Source organism: Dermatophagoides pteronyssinus, unplaced genomic scaffold, assembly GCF_027571235.1.
Source record: "Dermatophagoides pteronyssinus isolate colony J.1.1.1.1 unplaced genomic scaffold, Derpt_VIB-CSIC_2022.12 sq0014, whole genome shotgun sequence".
In the NCBI taxonomy this organism is placed as follows: Eukaryota; Metazoa; Arthropoda; class Arachnida; order Sarcoptiformes; family Pyroglyphidae; genus Dermatophagoides; species Dermatophagoides pteronyssinus.
Window position 1 is genome coordinate 290457 of NW_027461538.1, and position 16731 is coordinate 307187.

A 16731-nucleotide genomic window follows, 5' to 3' on the forward strand; every position below is an offset into this window, starting at 1 on the left:
CTACTACTCACATAAAGATTCTTCGTTTTTTACCGTTTGATTTGATTTTTTGAAAAAGTTTCCCTATCAATTCTATAACGAAACTTTCAAACACTACACTTTTCTATATACATCATTTGTATATGTATGTGTGTGTGTGATATTCTTGTTGTCGTCGTTTTTATGGAATAGCAGCATCTTCTGTGCATGTAGAACGTAAAACATTAAAGATTGATAGCGACATACACACACTTTTGGGATCCATACAATGGTGAAAGCAATGTTTTTTTTCAGCAGCTTTTCTTTTATTTCCTACATCATTGATTCTTTCAGTGTCTGTTGGTCTGTCTCAGTGTCTGTGTATGTGTGTGTGTGTTTTGGTAAATGTATTTTGGATCGCACCGAATTTAAAAAATAAAAATTTCACAGACAGCCAAACACACAAGTTAAAAAGCTAGAAGACGCACAAGAAGAAGAACATTGCCATTATATCATCAAAATAATAATGATGATTCTATTTTAACCCAAAAAGAAGAAAAATTTTCTTTTTCTTTTTCTTTCTTTATTTTCCTGTGTTTGCTTGTGGATCGATTTGTGATTTTATTTAATCGTCTCTATGTGTTTTTAGTGTGTATCTGTTTTTTTTCTGGATAAATGAAAAAAATTTCCATCATTTTGTGTTTTACCGGTAAAGGTGATTTTTTTGTTTTGTTTCGTAATTTTAAAACCACATCGATGCTTAGATAATTTATTTTTCTCCATCATATCCGGGTTTGTTTGTTTCGTGTGTTTACTGTTTGTTTTTTTTCCAATTAACTTTCCTCATCTTTATTCGAATCTTTCATCTAGTCAATTTTTCCCTGATTCAATTCAATTATGTGATTGTTATTGTTGGTGGTGGTGGTGGTTTTATGTGAAAACAAATTATTTTAAATTTGACAATTCTCTCTCTCTCTCTCTCTCTCTCTCTTTCTTCCACCCAATTATCATTATCGTCATCATTTTGGTGGAAAATTTTTTTAAAGAATCTTAATCCGCCACATTTGTTATGAGCTAAGATTTATTAACATCAACAACAACAACAACACAGGCAGTGATAATCATCATTCTAAAAATCTAATAAATTTGACGAGCTTCTCATTTTCTTTCTTCCTTTAAAATTTCCTTTAAAATAAATTCTGTGTTATAATTTATTATGTTCATTGGCAACATTCTTTGTTTGTTTGAATATATCATGTGTTTGTGTGTGTGTGTGCCATGTGATTTTATCCAAAGAATCTAAACCTTCAACAACAACGAAATTTGCATAAAATTTTTCCTCCTCCTTTTTTCTATGGAAAGTAAAGGGTTGTTTGTTACAGAATTAAAAGAAAAAAATTATTCCAACAACATTCCAGAAAACACAACAAAACAAATTTAATGTCAATAAAAATGTCAACACACACACACACACCAACCAACTTGACTTGACTTAATTCAATCAAAATACCAAACATTGTTTCGATGTTTAGTGAAATTTTCTATAACATTTTAACTACTATAAAACTTGAAAAAAATTGATACATTTAATGATTAAGTATTTTTTTTGCAACATTTTACTTTCACCGAAAACATCTTCAAATAATAATGTAAATTTTTAATTTTTTTTGTTGAAAATTCAATAGTTCTTTTCCGCTTTCGGAAACTTTTCTGATAACAATTAAAAAACGACGATAAATTTTCCACAAAATTAATTAATTATTTCAAGTAGTTAATTTGCTTCTGTAAAAGTATATCAAGAATCGATGATGATTGATCGATTTATTCATTTGTTAATACTTTTGTTTTTTTTTTCAGATAACCATCATCATTATTTACGATCAATTAGTAAAAATTTTGAATGAAAAAAACTTTTTTGTTTGAAACATTTTTCCCGGGAAAAATTCTCTCTATATTGTCTACTTGAAAGTGAAAAACTTTATAATCAAATAAGTAAAGAACGAAAAGAAAAAATGAAAAATTTTCCACTTTTTAATCCATATAATTAGGAAAATTTCTCAAAAAGTTTTCGTACTTTTTCACATCTCTCATCAATGTCCATTCATTCAATGTCATTGATATTCGCAAATAAAAATTTGAAAAGAAAATTTTCATTTTTTTTTCTTGGCAATGGCAATGGCATTGATGTGATGATTCTTTCGTTTGTTTGTTCATTTGACAATGTTACCATCATCATCATCATTATCAAAATACGTCATTCTCCTTTACTGACTGACTGACTATGGCTATGGCTATGGCTATGGCTATGATAATGATGATCACTTTAAACTAATTAATTAGAATAAATTATCGTTTTGGTTTTCTTGTCATTTTCTTTAAGAAAATTTGCTCTTCGCTTTAACTTTGTTGATGACAGGTGATTCGGGGGATTTATTATTATTACATTAAAGCTTGACAAAATAATTAATTTGAAAAAGGAAAAAAAATTGATAAATAAACCATGTTTTTGGCTAATTATTACATGAAATTACTAATTCTTGTTGTTGTTGTTATTGACATAATTTTCTTCTTTTGTTCATTATGTATTTAGATTATTATTATGGATTCTCTATTCTCCCAATTGTTTGTTTGGTTTATTTGATTCAATTTATAACTATAAAAAAAAATACATAGGCAATTATCCGGTGTGTAGCGTGGGTGAATGATTCAGGGATCATCATTAATTCATTCAATTCTGTTTGTTTGTTTATAAACATATATATTTTCTGCCTGATATCGATTAATATTTGATCGATTATTTGTTTATATTATTTCGTGTATGCGATACGGAATTAATTTTAATGATTATTATGATGACAATTTTCTTGTTGTCGTCTTCGTTGTTCTTGAAGATCTAGTGGTGGTGGTGGTGGTAAGAATTTTTTCCTTTCCAAAATTCAATCGATCATTTTTATTATTATTATCATGTTTTTTTCTGTAAGAAAATCATCATCATCATTATATTTACATTGGACGAAACATTGTGACAGTTTCTCTCAATATGTATATTTCAATTATCAAATCATTTGGATCATTAAATTTCTGTTTTTTTCTTGTTTGAATGATCGATTTGATTATTGATTATCGATTGTTTGGACATATAATAGAAATATTGTGGACACCAATGTTTGTTTGTTATTTCAATGGAGAAAAAAAAGTTTTTTGAAATTTTTTTTTTTTTGAAATTTGATAGCTTATGGCGCCCAGTGTGTGTGTTTCTGTTTGGGGATGTTTAATTTTTCGGTTTGGGTTATGGGGTCATACAGAAAATTCGGTATCCAAAAAAAATCATTGAACCGAAAATTGCAATATGGTAATGTATTTTTTTTTGTCTGAAACTTTTTTTTTATTTATTCACGCATCAGACCTGTATAAATCAATTTTGTCAAGTTTGGTTTTTTGTTGTTGTTGTTGCTTCCTTTTTTTTTGGTCTTTGATTAATGATTATTTTTGTTTTTCTTCCCCCCTCAAATGTTGAAAGGAATATTTTTCTCACTTTTCTTTGATTTTCCAATAAATTGTTGTTGTTGTTGTTTCAACACCAGCAGCAGCAACAACAACAACAATTTGTAAAACGAAAACGAAAAAAAAACAAATTCAGAAATTTGATTCTTTAATACATTATTTAAACATTTCTTTTTTCTCTCTTCATTTCATTTTCATTTTCATCATTCCCTTGATAATGTTTTTTTCTTGTTTTTTGTTCAATGGAATTTTTCCATAAAAAAAGTTTCGTTAGTTGGAAAAAAATACAAATAAACTTTTTATGTTTCCAGTTGTAAATTGTAAAATATTTTATTTTGCATATAAAAACGTATTAATATTTTTTTTTTTTTTTTTGTTTGAAACAAAATCCGTTTAACCTCGGACAAGAAGATAAATGTGATGCATTTATTATTATTATTTAAAATGCAAATGTCACATTCAGAGGATTATTATTAAAAATATGTATCACAAATCATCTATTTTTAGTCAGAATAAAATGGAAACAAAACAAAATTGATAAAATAATAATTTCATTGAAACATTAACTAAAAAAATTCTTTAAATGTATCGGATTTTCTTTTTCTCCTGGATTAATTCAAGCGAAAAAACAAAAATTCATAATTTTCATCATCAAAAATATATTCTGTGTAAATGTTACCATTGGCATATCGTTTTCTTGTCATTCAAAATTAATTATGGCTGTAAATAGAATTACACGCGTCGAACGCCGAAACTGCAATGTTTTTTTTTCGGTCCCATTTTTTTCTGTTTGCATCTTTTGATCTTCATAATCATTCGGTTATCATTTGTTTTGATTATGATGATGAAGAATTCCAAGCAATAATCATATTAAATCATAACTAAATTATGAATTTTTTCTGTCGTTGTTGTTGTTTCTTTCCAAAAACATCCCCAGTTTTATTAAATAAGTCATCCATATAATGAAGATGATGATAAGATTCGCTGCGGGTTAAAAGAAGAATATTTAGATATTGTGATATAGTTAGTGTGTGTACTTTTCCTCGTTGAAATTGTCGTACAACAAAAAAAAAGAAGATATTTAGCATGGTTATGGTATGCACACCGACGAACACCTACACCTACACACACATATACAACCAATCCATCCATGTCAAGTTGACAACAAAAAACAAAAAAAATTCTTGATTATGATAATCATCATTTCAGGATGCAATATCATGCACAATTATTATGCCCATCATCATCATCATTGTTTGTTTTGTTTTGCTTTTGTTTTTTTTTCTGGTGACAAAAATAAGACAAGCTAAAAAGCTGAATTTGTATTTCTGCCTTAATTTTTTTTTTTTGTTGTTGTTTGAAGGAATTTCATTATAGGAAATTCACTTTTTATTCAAATTTGAATCCGGATTTTTTCTTTTGTGTATGTGTGTGTGTTGACAAATTTAACTCTGAAGATGTTTAACGCTAAAGAGAAAGGATTTGTTTTTTCGTTTGTTTGTTTGCCTGAATAAAAATTCACCTGTGTGTGTGTGTGAACACAAATGTTTTTTACTGATGATTGAATTTGAATATCTTTTTTTTCTTTTTGATGGATTGATTTACCGGAAAAAATTGATGTTTTATCTATTACGCTTGAATTATCAGAATTTTTTCTGTTGTCAATGTTGATTCTCTGTAACATTCGCATAGAAATTTTCATATGTGTGTGTGCAATAAAATTTGCATAAAATTTCTGAATGAAAACACAATTTTTTTATCGTTTTTTCTCCATGATGAATGAATGTGATCGACAAAGCAGAAATCAGATGTTTAGGCCTGAGAGAATGGATGAGAAAATTGATGCATCAATTCACAAATGTGTGTGTGTGTTTTGTGACACAAGCAAAAAAATGATATGATTTTTTTTCTCATTCCAGAAATGAATCAATTTTACCTTTACAGATGTTGAGAACAAACAAACGAATGAGAAAATATGATTTTCAAATGTTTATCGATCGATCGATCGATTTGTCAAAAAAAAACTAGCAAAAAAAAACAATGAAAACAAAAAAAAAGTTTTGTTTTCAATTTGACAAAATTTGATCTATTTCATCCTGATTATTCAGAGTTTACTAAAGTCTTTTGTTTTGTTTTGTTTTGAAATTTACCATTTATTGTCATAAATGATACATTCTTTTTCAATCAAATCATGTTTGTTACACTGATCATATTCCACTAATACTAACTAAGTAACTAACAAGTTTTATATGTAAAAACAAAAAACATGTACATCACACACATACTAATGGCATTTATTAATCGATAAGAAAATAGATTCATTCATTCACATCCATAGAAAATGGATCAAAACAAAACAGAAAAATGAGAAAAGTATAATGAGAAACAAAACAAAAAACTAGCAATAAAAAAACAAGAACAACCATCATCAATATAACCACTTAATGGGGAAAAAAGGCACACATAGAGAATCATTATTATTATTATCATTTGAATTGAATGAACTTCAGATATCCACAAAAACGAAAAACAAAACAAAAATATAATGAGAAACAAGAGAGAGAGAGAAATGATCAAGCAAAGTGAAAAAAACTATTTGTCTGTGTGTGTATATGGGAGAACGGAATGAACGAAAAAAATTGTCATGATGACAATGAAAAATTGATAGTTTTTTTCGATTTCGATTCCGATTCTACATAGAATAAATTAATATTGAAGAAAAACTTGGTAATATGAGATACCTACGTACACACAAAGAAGAAACAGAATAATAATTTTTTTTATTATCGATAATCATTCATTTTAGTTCATGACCTGATCATTTTTTTACTTTTTTTTCTTTTCATTCTTTCCATTGTTGTTGTCGATTTTGTTATTGTTTTTTATTTATTATTATCCGTTTTGGCTGAGAGAAAGAGAAAGATACATTCCTTTTTTTATTTCAAACAACGAAATCATCATTTCGATATATCCGTTACGGATGGAAAGTGTTATCTTAACAGCTAACCTGGCATTGATGATGAACAACGAAAAGGAAAAAGACAATAATGCTTATATAATGTTCACCAACACACAGAAACAATTTATTAGTTGACATTCATTAAAATTTATTATCTATATTTTAATGGCTTTTCTCTCAAAACTTCTTTTACAAAAATATAATGTTTTTTTTTCTCGCTGCAGGGTTCAGTATATGCCATTAATGGAATTAGAATTGATGCTTTTGAATGAATTTTGTTTTCGAGGAAAAGACCAACAAACAAACGTTTCATTCACAGATTTTATGTTGTTGTTTTTTTTTGTTTTAAAATTTTGCATATTTGCAAATGTGAATGAATGAAAAAATCATTAACTTTTACTGTGTGTGTTGTATGTGATAACAAACAAACAAAACAAAATAATAATGATAATGATAGCAAAAAAAAAGGGTTAAATATGGTTTGTTTTTTGTTTGTGTGAAAGAAATAGTCAGCAACATTTTGAAATTAAATTCATATGTTGATGATGATGATGTTATGTGTTTGTACCTGGTATCAGGTATTTTTTTTTCTTTACCCGGGTATTAATAAAAATTTCATTCATGAATATGATATTTGCTAACATTTGAAAATGAAATTGAAAATCCAAAACCCAAAAAACGAAACGAGAAAAAAAATGTTAAGAAATGCTGATGATGATGATAATAGAAACTGAAATGATGATTGTGATGATACAAGGGCAATCCTGAAAATTATATAAAATAATTTCTTCCTACCGTTATATTCTTTATTTCAATCATCAGTATTGTTGATGATATTGCATTTTTTTTCGTTTTCTCTCGGTCGTTTGGTTGGTTGTTGATGATATTATGTAGGTTCTTCCTTGTATGGACTGAAACTACATCTGGAATTTATTATTATTATTATTATTACAGATGCTTTTCGTTCGTTCTTTAATGGTTATTTTGGGTGAAAATTCTTAGTTTTGCTATGTTTGTATGAGACGATGTACGTTTCTCGTTCCCGAATATTATTCTATCTTGCTTACTTACTTTGAATATATATCATGTTCAATCTTGAAGAAAAAAAAACGAAACGAAATGGACTTACGATAAAAAAATATGTTTATCATCTTCAATCATCAATTACATAGGCTTACCGTTTGTTTTCTTTCATTCTTTCATTCCTTCCTTATCTAACAAAACACCATAGAAGTATTGCTATCAGTGAAAATTTCATTTTCACTAATAAATTCAATTCATTTAATTGAAATAATTTTTTCATTCGTTTTGTTTTTGTTTTTGTCATGTATTTTTTTTGGTCATTATAATTATAATTATGGGATAGATAGATAAATGAAAAAAAACAGCAGTAATAAAAAAAACGAAAGAAACAATAATCATTTCATATCGGTCGGTTGTTATTATGGATCATATTTAATTTGTTTTAGTGCATCGTTCGTTTGTTCGTTTGTAAATTTGTCACACACACTGAGTGAGTGAGATAAAGAGAATTACAATAATTATAATTAATTATAATTTGATTAATTTTCATTATTTTTATTTTTGACAATAATGTAATGTTATATAATCAATGCTTTTACTGCTTCAAATAGATGATTTTTTTGTTGTTGTTGGTAACATTTTGAATTTCTATAATGAAATAATTATTATCATTTACAAAAAAAAATATCTATAATGAATGAATGACGAATATAGATGCTCTTTTTTGTTATTTTTGTGTTGTTTTACGAATCGAATGATGTAATTCGTTTATTTTGCTGTTGTGTATGTTTGTCTTGCTTTGCTCTGTGTTTGCATGTTCATCAATATCAATCGAAATTGGATTATTGGATTAATGTCATCATCATCATCATCGTTTTCGTTTTCGTTTTCGTTTGTTTATTTATTTTGTCTATATCAAATTTATTTGTCATTTAGGTGTTTGCGTGTGTTGTGGTGTTTATTTCTTTTCCTGAGAGTTCATAATCCAATCACACACAGACCAGACATTTGTATTGTCGTTGTTCAGTTGATTTTTTGTTTGGTTCTAATCATTATTATTGATATTTTCTGTTGTCTTTATCATTCGATATAAATAAAAATAAATAAATCCTATTATCATTAATTTTAGTAGATATGGATTTATATAATTCTGGCTAAAATGATATAAATAATAATTACAGATATCAACATTAGCAACAACAACAACAAAAATCATCAATAAAATTTGATTTGATTGAATAACTTTTTGGGGAGATTTTTTTTTCTCTTCTCTCGAAATGATCATTATTTTTAGATGAAAAAAATTGTTTTCGTTTTCCAGCAATTAAATCCATCATTATCATTTGGTATAATTCATCAATTCATTTTTTTTTTTGTTGTTCATATGACGTCCAAATCATCAGTCATAATTCGGTGTATTGATGGATGAAATCAATCCTTTTTTTTAGTTCTGACAGAAATGACCCAAGATCTTTCAAAAAATGAAAATTTATGCTACTAATTTCTAAGACGATATTTCTGATGGCGTGAAAAAAGCAATGAAAGTCGAATCTTTCTGCTTCTGATGAATAAATAAATAAATTTGTTTGCGTTTGCGTTGGGTAGTTGATTTTTTTTGTATTTTTCCAACGTTACTAAATATTTATGAATGTCATTCATTGACAGATTCATCAATCATACCAATGATGATGACGATGATGTTTGATCATCAAATTAAATTCATCAACAACAAAATTGAATCGATTCTAGTCGAATAAATTCAATCAAAAAAAGAATGAACGCAGAGTGAGCAAAAAATGAATTTAAAAAATTTATGTTTTCCCAACAAAAAAACTAACCATTAATTTTTATTATTATTTGTCTATTGAATGTAATTACAAAAAATTGAAAAAAAAATTTCAATCATAGATTTTTGGCCAGAAATGATAATTTAGTTTTGGGGGAAAAAAAAGAAAGTTTCCAGGAAGAAAATACTTGATGAAAATTGAATTTATTTCTTTTACCAGAAACAATTCTGTTACACTTACTTTGTGATTAACATAAGTTTTTTTGCAGGTGGAGGGAAGGGAAGGGGCAAACAACAACAACAAAAAATCGATTACGACAATTTAATGATGTTTGAGGGGGGTTGAAAAACAAATATTCTTTTTGTTGTTAACACTTGAATCGTTTTTGAGAAAAAAAAACTTAAACTATGTAATCAATAAAGTGTTGAATTTTGTTTTTGATTTAAAAGAAAAAATTCCATTGAGAATTACTATCGTAGATCATTTGGGAATCAAAATGTCACAATAGTCACTGATTTTTTCTTGGAATTTGATTCAATCGAAATTTGAAATTATTGATTGATCGATAATAAATGAATATTTTGTTTGCGTTTGAAAAAAATCAATCAATTTAGATTTTAAAAGAAAGAAAGGGTTTGGATTTTTTCCACTTTCAATTCATTTATTCTAAACAAGATGCGAATTTTCTTTTGAATCCAGAATGAAAAACCCGCTAGACTAGGAAAAAATTCTTATTTCGTTGAAATAACAAGCTGACTGTCCATTAATGTCATAAACAAAACAAAAAAAAAAAAGATGAAGAATATTCTTAATATTTTTCAATGATTTATTTTTGGAAAGAAACAAAAAATCCATTACATTATCAAACATTAATCAGCTTTTATATTTTATTTTCAAATACTGCATTCGGTATAATAATAATTTTCAATGAAAATTTTATCTATCTTACAAGAATAATGATGATGGATAGAGAATGAACCCCCCAAAAAAGAAAAAATATGATTCGATCAGCTGACAAATTTGAATATATGTAAATTTCCATTGAGTTTTTTTTTGATTTTATGAAAAAAAAGTTTTTCATTTCATTTCCACATTCTGCTTTATGTCATTTTTTCGAGGGAAAATGGAAATATACTCACTCACACTGTTAGTATATACATGAAACAGAAAAAAATGTGATGAGAAAAGGCCATTATGTAACTGAGTCGAACAGAACCAGGAAAAAAACCAAACAACAAGAACAAAACCAAGAAAAAACCAAAACAAAAACAACATTCATTTTGATTATTATCGTCATAGTCGTCGTTGGCTGAACAAAAATTCTGGATCTAAAGATAGACTTTTGGCCAGAATCATAAACAAAATGAAATCTAAATAATCTTTTTGTTTATGATTCTGGCCAATTGAGAAAACAAAAAAAAACAAAGCAAGAAAAGTTATTAGTCTTGGATTATATGGAAACCGAATTGACAATGGAATTGGAATTTTTGTTGTTTTGTTTTGTCGATTTTTAATTTTTAATCTGAAACAAAATACAAAATACAAAACAAAACAGTCAAAAACATATTACAGCCCCAAATTCAAATGAAATGCATAATGGAAATTTCAACGATGATCACCATCATCATTTTCAATGACAATATTCAAATTATAATCATTGATGATGATGATGAGAAAAAACGAGGAAAAATAAAACATAAAAAATCGATAACCACCACCATGATGATGATCATTATTAAACTGAATTTTCATTTTCTAAATTGATTCAATTCTTTTTTCTCTTCTCTTTTCTCTTTTTTTCACGAATCGACTTTTTTTACAAATCGACTACTACTCTTGAATTCTAATAGGAATTTTTCGTTTTCGTTTTTTTTTTTTTTGCTGTTTTGTTTCGCTCAATAAAACATTCGATCGCATTCGATTTTTTGCTTTTTGGTTTTGTTTTCCAATCATTATCATCATCATCATCATTGAGAAAATACCCGAAAAAAACGAAAGTAAGGAAAATCATTGTGATTAATCAACATAAAGTGAATATAAGTAAGGAAAAGAAGAAGAATGAAAAAAAAACCTAATTTAAATACGTTCAATCATCATTATTTTTCCCTTGTTGTTGTTGTTGTTTTATTTTATTTTCTTTTTAATGACTTTTAACGTTTCAATTTAGTTTAGTTTAGTTTTCTTTTTTATTGTCTAAATAAATTTGATTACGTCATATGGGCGTTTGATTCAAGTTCCTCATCATCTTCTTCAGTGTTAATAATTTATTTCAACCACACCATAGTCGACATTTTGTTGATGGAAACCAGGACCGAAATGAAAAAAAAACAAACTCAAATTCTAATCATTTTTTTGTTTGCAAATAATAATTATGACAACCAAATCAAATTTTATGGTGGTGGTGGTCAATTATAATTACATAAAACCACGCACACGATGATGATTACAAAATAAAAAAAAATATTACAATTTTTAACATTATTTTTTTTTATAAAAAAAACAAACATAGACATTTGTAAATTAATAATTACAAAACAAAAACAAAAAACAAAACAAAATAGACCTTAAGGGCCAAATTTCTATTTTCGTTTTTTATTATTGTTATAAATAAATGATATGGGTGATGATATCGTATAATTGAATTGAACAAAAAACCGAAAACCGAATCGAAAATAACAACAACAAAAACAAAATCGATCCATTTTTGTTTTTATTTGAGTTTTTTTTTCTTCTTCTTTACTGTTTTACTTTACTGTTTGTTTGTTTGTTTGTTTGCTTGTTTGTTTATCTATGTTTTTGCTATTGTTTTATTCGAATTAGATATGAATTTTTTTTGGGATTGTAGCGTGTGTAACCAAACGCTTCAGGATTGTATTTTCTCCCCTATTTTTTATGGAAATCATTCAAACAATGATAATGGTGGAAGATGAAAACTAGCTAATCAAAACAGAATAGGAAATTTGTTTTTTCCAATTTGTGGTCAATATATTTTTTTCGAGTAAATCAAATTTGGTCATTGTCGGATATATGAGGAAAAAATATATTTAGATAACATATGTTGCATATTAAACAGGCAGAAAAAGCAAATTATCATTACTTTTGCAGAAATGAAATGAAATGAAAGAATCAAAGAATTGAATGAATGAATGGATTCCACTTGAAACATTTTTTTCATTTCATTTCATTTCATTTCTGTCGTTGACTTTCTATCTACTTTCTTTCTATGCATGATGAAGACAATACACATTTTTGTGCAATTGGATAACAAAAACGCGTAACAATCAAGAAAAAAAGTGGGAAAATATTATTTTGAAAATGAAATTCATTATATTTTGGCATCACACACAAACATTGAATAGACAAATTTTCCTTGAAGTTTATTTGAAACCAAATGCTTTTGACACTTGGTTCTTTTTTAAGCAAATTGAATACAATGAAATGGAATGGAATGAATGCCTAAAAATGTAATGAAATGGAATGAAGAATTTGATTTTCTCACTTTTTTCCTTTTAGGCATTAATTTTTGTTATTATCAAAAAAATGTAATCAGAAAACTGTTTTTGGGTATTTTCAAACGACATTTTTTTCACAACAAAATGTTGATGATGAACAAACACACAATTCACGTCATATGCAAAAAATAATTATGAAATTGGGAATTGGAAAATTCGCTGTGCTGAAAATCTTTAATCTTTTTCATTCAAATTTCAATTTTTAATTTGAAAAGAAGAAGAAATTCTTTTGAATTATTGAAAAATGAACAGAATTGAACATTGATAACAACAACAACAACAACAAAAATGTTGAAAAAAGTCAATTTTTTTCATTTTGCATTTTCAAAATAAATTGAATCACACAAAACACCCACACATCATTGTGTGGTTAACCCTGTTTTCTCCATTTTGATTTGTCTAATTTTTTTATGTTTCTGTTTGAAATTTTCAGGCTTTTTCGCTCGTTCGTTTGCTTGAATGTTTCGTATCAATGATAACATTATCGTTCGTCGACAGACATCCATCGATGGAGCATCAAATCCAATTTCATTATGTTACGTGATTTTCATTTTTAATCAAACATTTGAACAACAACAGCAGCAACAAAATTCTAATCATAAAATGGATTGAAATTGAAATTGAAATTCATTCGATTGCCCGCATATATTCCTTTTTTCAAATTGATTATTTCATGAGAGAAACTACAGAATAAAATTTTTTCAAACATTTTTAAAAAAAAACTAAATGCACAAAATAAAATCAATCAAAATGATGACAAGTATTGAAGAAGAAATAATTACAAATAATGATCATTGTCAAAATGATGTTGACCATCATCATAATGATCACGATAATGATGAAGATGATGATGATGATGATGATGATGAAGAAGAATCGTATGATGAAAAAAATAATCAAAAACAACAACAACAACAACAACAACAACAACAACAACGTAGAAAATTAGATTTTACACATCCTGATATTCATAGTAAACAACAACAACAACCACAACAACAACAACAACAACAACAAAGATGTTTATCACCAACACAAACAAATCCAATTATGTTAATGAATAATCCATTATTACATATACAACAACGGCAAAAAGGTGATCGATCATTAGCACAACAAGCATTATTAAATCGTGCATTACGTAATCGTCGTCATACATTGGCCAATGTTAATCGGTAAGTTTTTTTCATTTCATTTCTGTTTATATCGATCAATTGATGATGATAATAATTTAATTTTGTTTGATAATTATGTTACCTTTTTGAAAGTTTTTTCTTTCAAATGTTCTTTCGAAAATAAATTCTGAGTTACATCATCATTATCTTGAGTGCCAGAAAAAAAAACTAAACAAGAAAAACCAAATCAATCTAAAAGACCCTGTGGACTTTATTAAAAAAAAACATCTTGACCAATTTTTATTTTCTTTCAGTTCAGACCAATAAAAAAAAACGATATGGGATACTTTGGAATTCCGGATTCTGATATATAAAAAAAAACCTAGAAAAAAACTAAAAATAAATAACATTGCAAAACCTATTTCGAAGAAAGAACAATTTCTTTTGAATTACGATTGTGCAAAAGATTGCGAAGAAGAAGAAAAAAGAAAGTAAAATTGTTGATGATGTTCATATTTCAAGTGTTTCATTTTCTTTTATTGTTTGAGATTCTTTTTTTTTCATTTGAAATTGTTATATTTTGTTGTTTGTGCTATATTCTTCAACACACAAAACATATATCGATTTAGATGTGAAAGTCAAAAAAAAAGAAAAGAATTTAGGAATTTAAATTCTAAACATTTTTCTTTTTTTGTTGTCGCTTTTCTTCTTTCTTTCTTTTCTTTCCTTTGAATGAACTTTTGAATCAAATTTTTTTTCTTTTGCTGAAGGAAAATACAAAAATACAAAAATCGGAAGTAAATTTTGAAAAAAGGAAAAACTTTCTGAACAGAAAACTTTATGGAAAATTTTTTTCCCTGTCTGTTTTTTCTGGACCAGAAATATAGGAATATTTTTAAAAACAAAATTCAAGTTTTGGTTGACTTTAAAAAAAGTTTTGAAACGAAAAATTTGTAAAATGCTTTTCTTTCACACAATGTTCAAAACAATTTACACGCAAAAAAAAGAAAACGAATATTCAATGTTTTCGAAAAATGACAAAAACTCGTTTGTTTGCTTCTTTTTTGTTTGGTTTAATGTCTACGAAAACGAGAATTTGATAGAAAATTTTGTGATATGTTTTGCAAATTAAATAATATCATTTTCAACCCGAAAAAGAAAACAAATTTTAAAGTTTTCAATTTTCATTATTTTTTGTTTTTGTTTCGAAGCAAAACAAAACAAAACAGAGAATTCTATCCGGATTCTGCAACCAACGAAAAAAATATATTGTCAAAATTTAGCTTGCTTGTCACCCATTAGATTCTGTTCGGTTACTATCACATTATATTACCATAGTCTAATTTAACTTAACTTTGTTTTTTTTTTGTTTTCTCAAGTTTCATTCGAGTAAAATTTTTTTGTTTTTTTGTTTCTTTTCTCCGATCATATGTCTTATTTGCTAGAATTTAATCTAATGTCATCTAAGTTGGGTTTTTTTCTCTCCCCTATTGCCACCACCACCACTATCTCTCATCGTAAAAAGAAATATTCTTCTTCGTTAATTTACACTTGAATTACCATTTTTTTTAAGAAAGATTCAGGGTGGGTTTTTTGTTTCAAAGTTTTTAAATAAAACAAAAAAATCAACGGGTTGTTTCCAATTTTATTCAATTTTTCAAAAAAAAAAATTTCTTGATAAAGCTTATTGATTCTTGAGAAAGAGAGAGAGAGTTTCTTGTTTTTTCTTGTTTTTTTTTGGAAAATTGATTATTCACAGATAGCAAAGATACACACAAGATACACACACACACATGACACATTATATGGTCTGAATTCCTTGTTGTTTTTGCCTTATTTGTTATTCCATTCATGTGTTGTGTGTGTGTGTGTTTTACAATTTTTTTTTATTTTATTTCTGGTGAATCACCAACTCTATATCTTCTGGTCTGGTTTGTTCGAAAATCGATGTTGTTGTTTGGGTTTTTTTTTGTTGGGGGAGTACCACCAGTACTTCCAAAACAAAGTGGTGGCAATACACCACACCACCAATTTCCTGTATGGTACAAGTTTTTTTCTTCTTTTTTTTTGTCGGTGTGAAAACATTAGCCTAGTTTGTTGTTTTTGTTTTGTTTTGTTTTTTTTACTTCCAATTTTCATTTGAAATTGATATATTGAAAATGAGTGAGTGAGTGTGGCCAGGAAGAAGTAGAAAAAAAAATTTTACACATTTATTTTGGCGCCATAAAAAAAAATCCCAGCCTTGGCTTCGTTCATCAATGTTGTTGCTGTTGTTGTTGTCGTCGTTGTCGTTTTTATCACTATAAATCATATTAGCCATAGAATATTCTCAAAGAATATTCTGTTTGAAATGTTTTTTTTTCGTATTCATTCTTTCGACCATCATCATCATCATAGCCATTAAGATGATGATGATGATGATGATGATGATGAAAGTTACAAGCCAAACAACAACAACAACAAAAACTATCTATCATTCTTTCATCGATTTAAGCTTCTTTTTTTTCTTGTTATTTTTGAAAATATTTTTCATTTTCACTCTCTTTCTTTCGTCTAGCTGACTTTTCCATTATGTTTTTTTTATTGTTTGAGTTTTTTTCCGTTGTCCGTTCATTCTTTCAAGCTAAAAACAAACAAAACAAAAAAAACCGAAGAAATTTCTCAGGAAATTCACCCCCCCCCTGATTCTGATATGTCATTCTGATTCATTTTCCATCGATTATATATCGAAAAATTCAAAATGTCAAAAAAAAATTTTTTCTTTTCATTGTTTCAATTTGAAATCAAGAAAAAAATTTTGGCTATTAAATGAAGCAATTATTTGGAATTTAACTACAGTGAAATGTACGTTAAAAGTTTTTGATCTCATACAC

The 16731-nt window shown here is 27.0% G+C and overlaps 1 protein-coding gene across 1 annotated transcript; it reads left to right on the top strand.

Moving 5' to 3' along the window:
- The first annotated feature begins 238 nt into the window (after positions 1-238).
- Positions 239-13922, top strand: LOC142645537 (uncharacterized). The gene is made up of 2 exons (XM_075821967.1): positions 239-1607; positions 13177-13922. Exon 2 carries the CDS (start codon positions 13470-13472, stop codon positions 13920-13922), a length of 453 nt encoding a protein of 150 aa, XP_075678082.1. The 5' UTR covers positions 239-1607; positions 13177-13469.
- Positions 13923-16731: the final 2809 nt, after the last annotated feature.

Bases quoted from the DNA above. Each gene is read 5' to 3' on its own strand.
- LOC142645537 (XM_075821967.1), top strand. From the start codon at position 13,470: ATGCACAAAATAAAATCAATCAAAATGATGACAAGTATTGAAGAAGAA.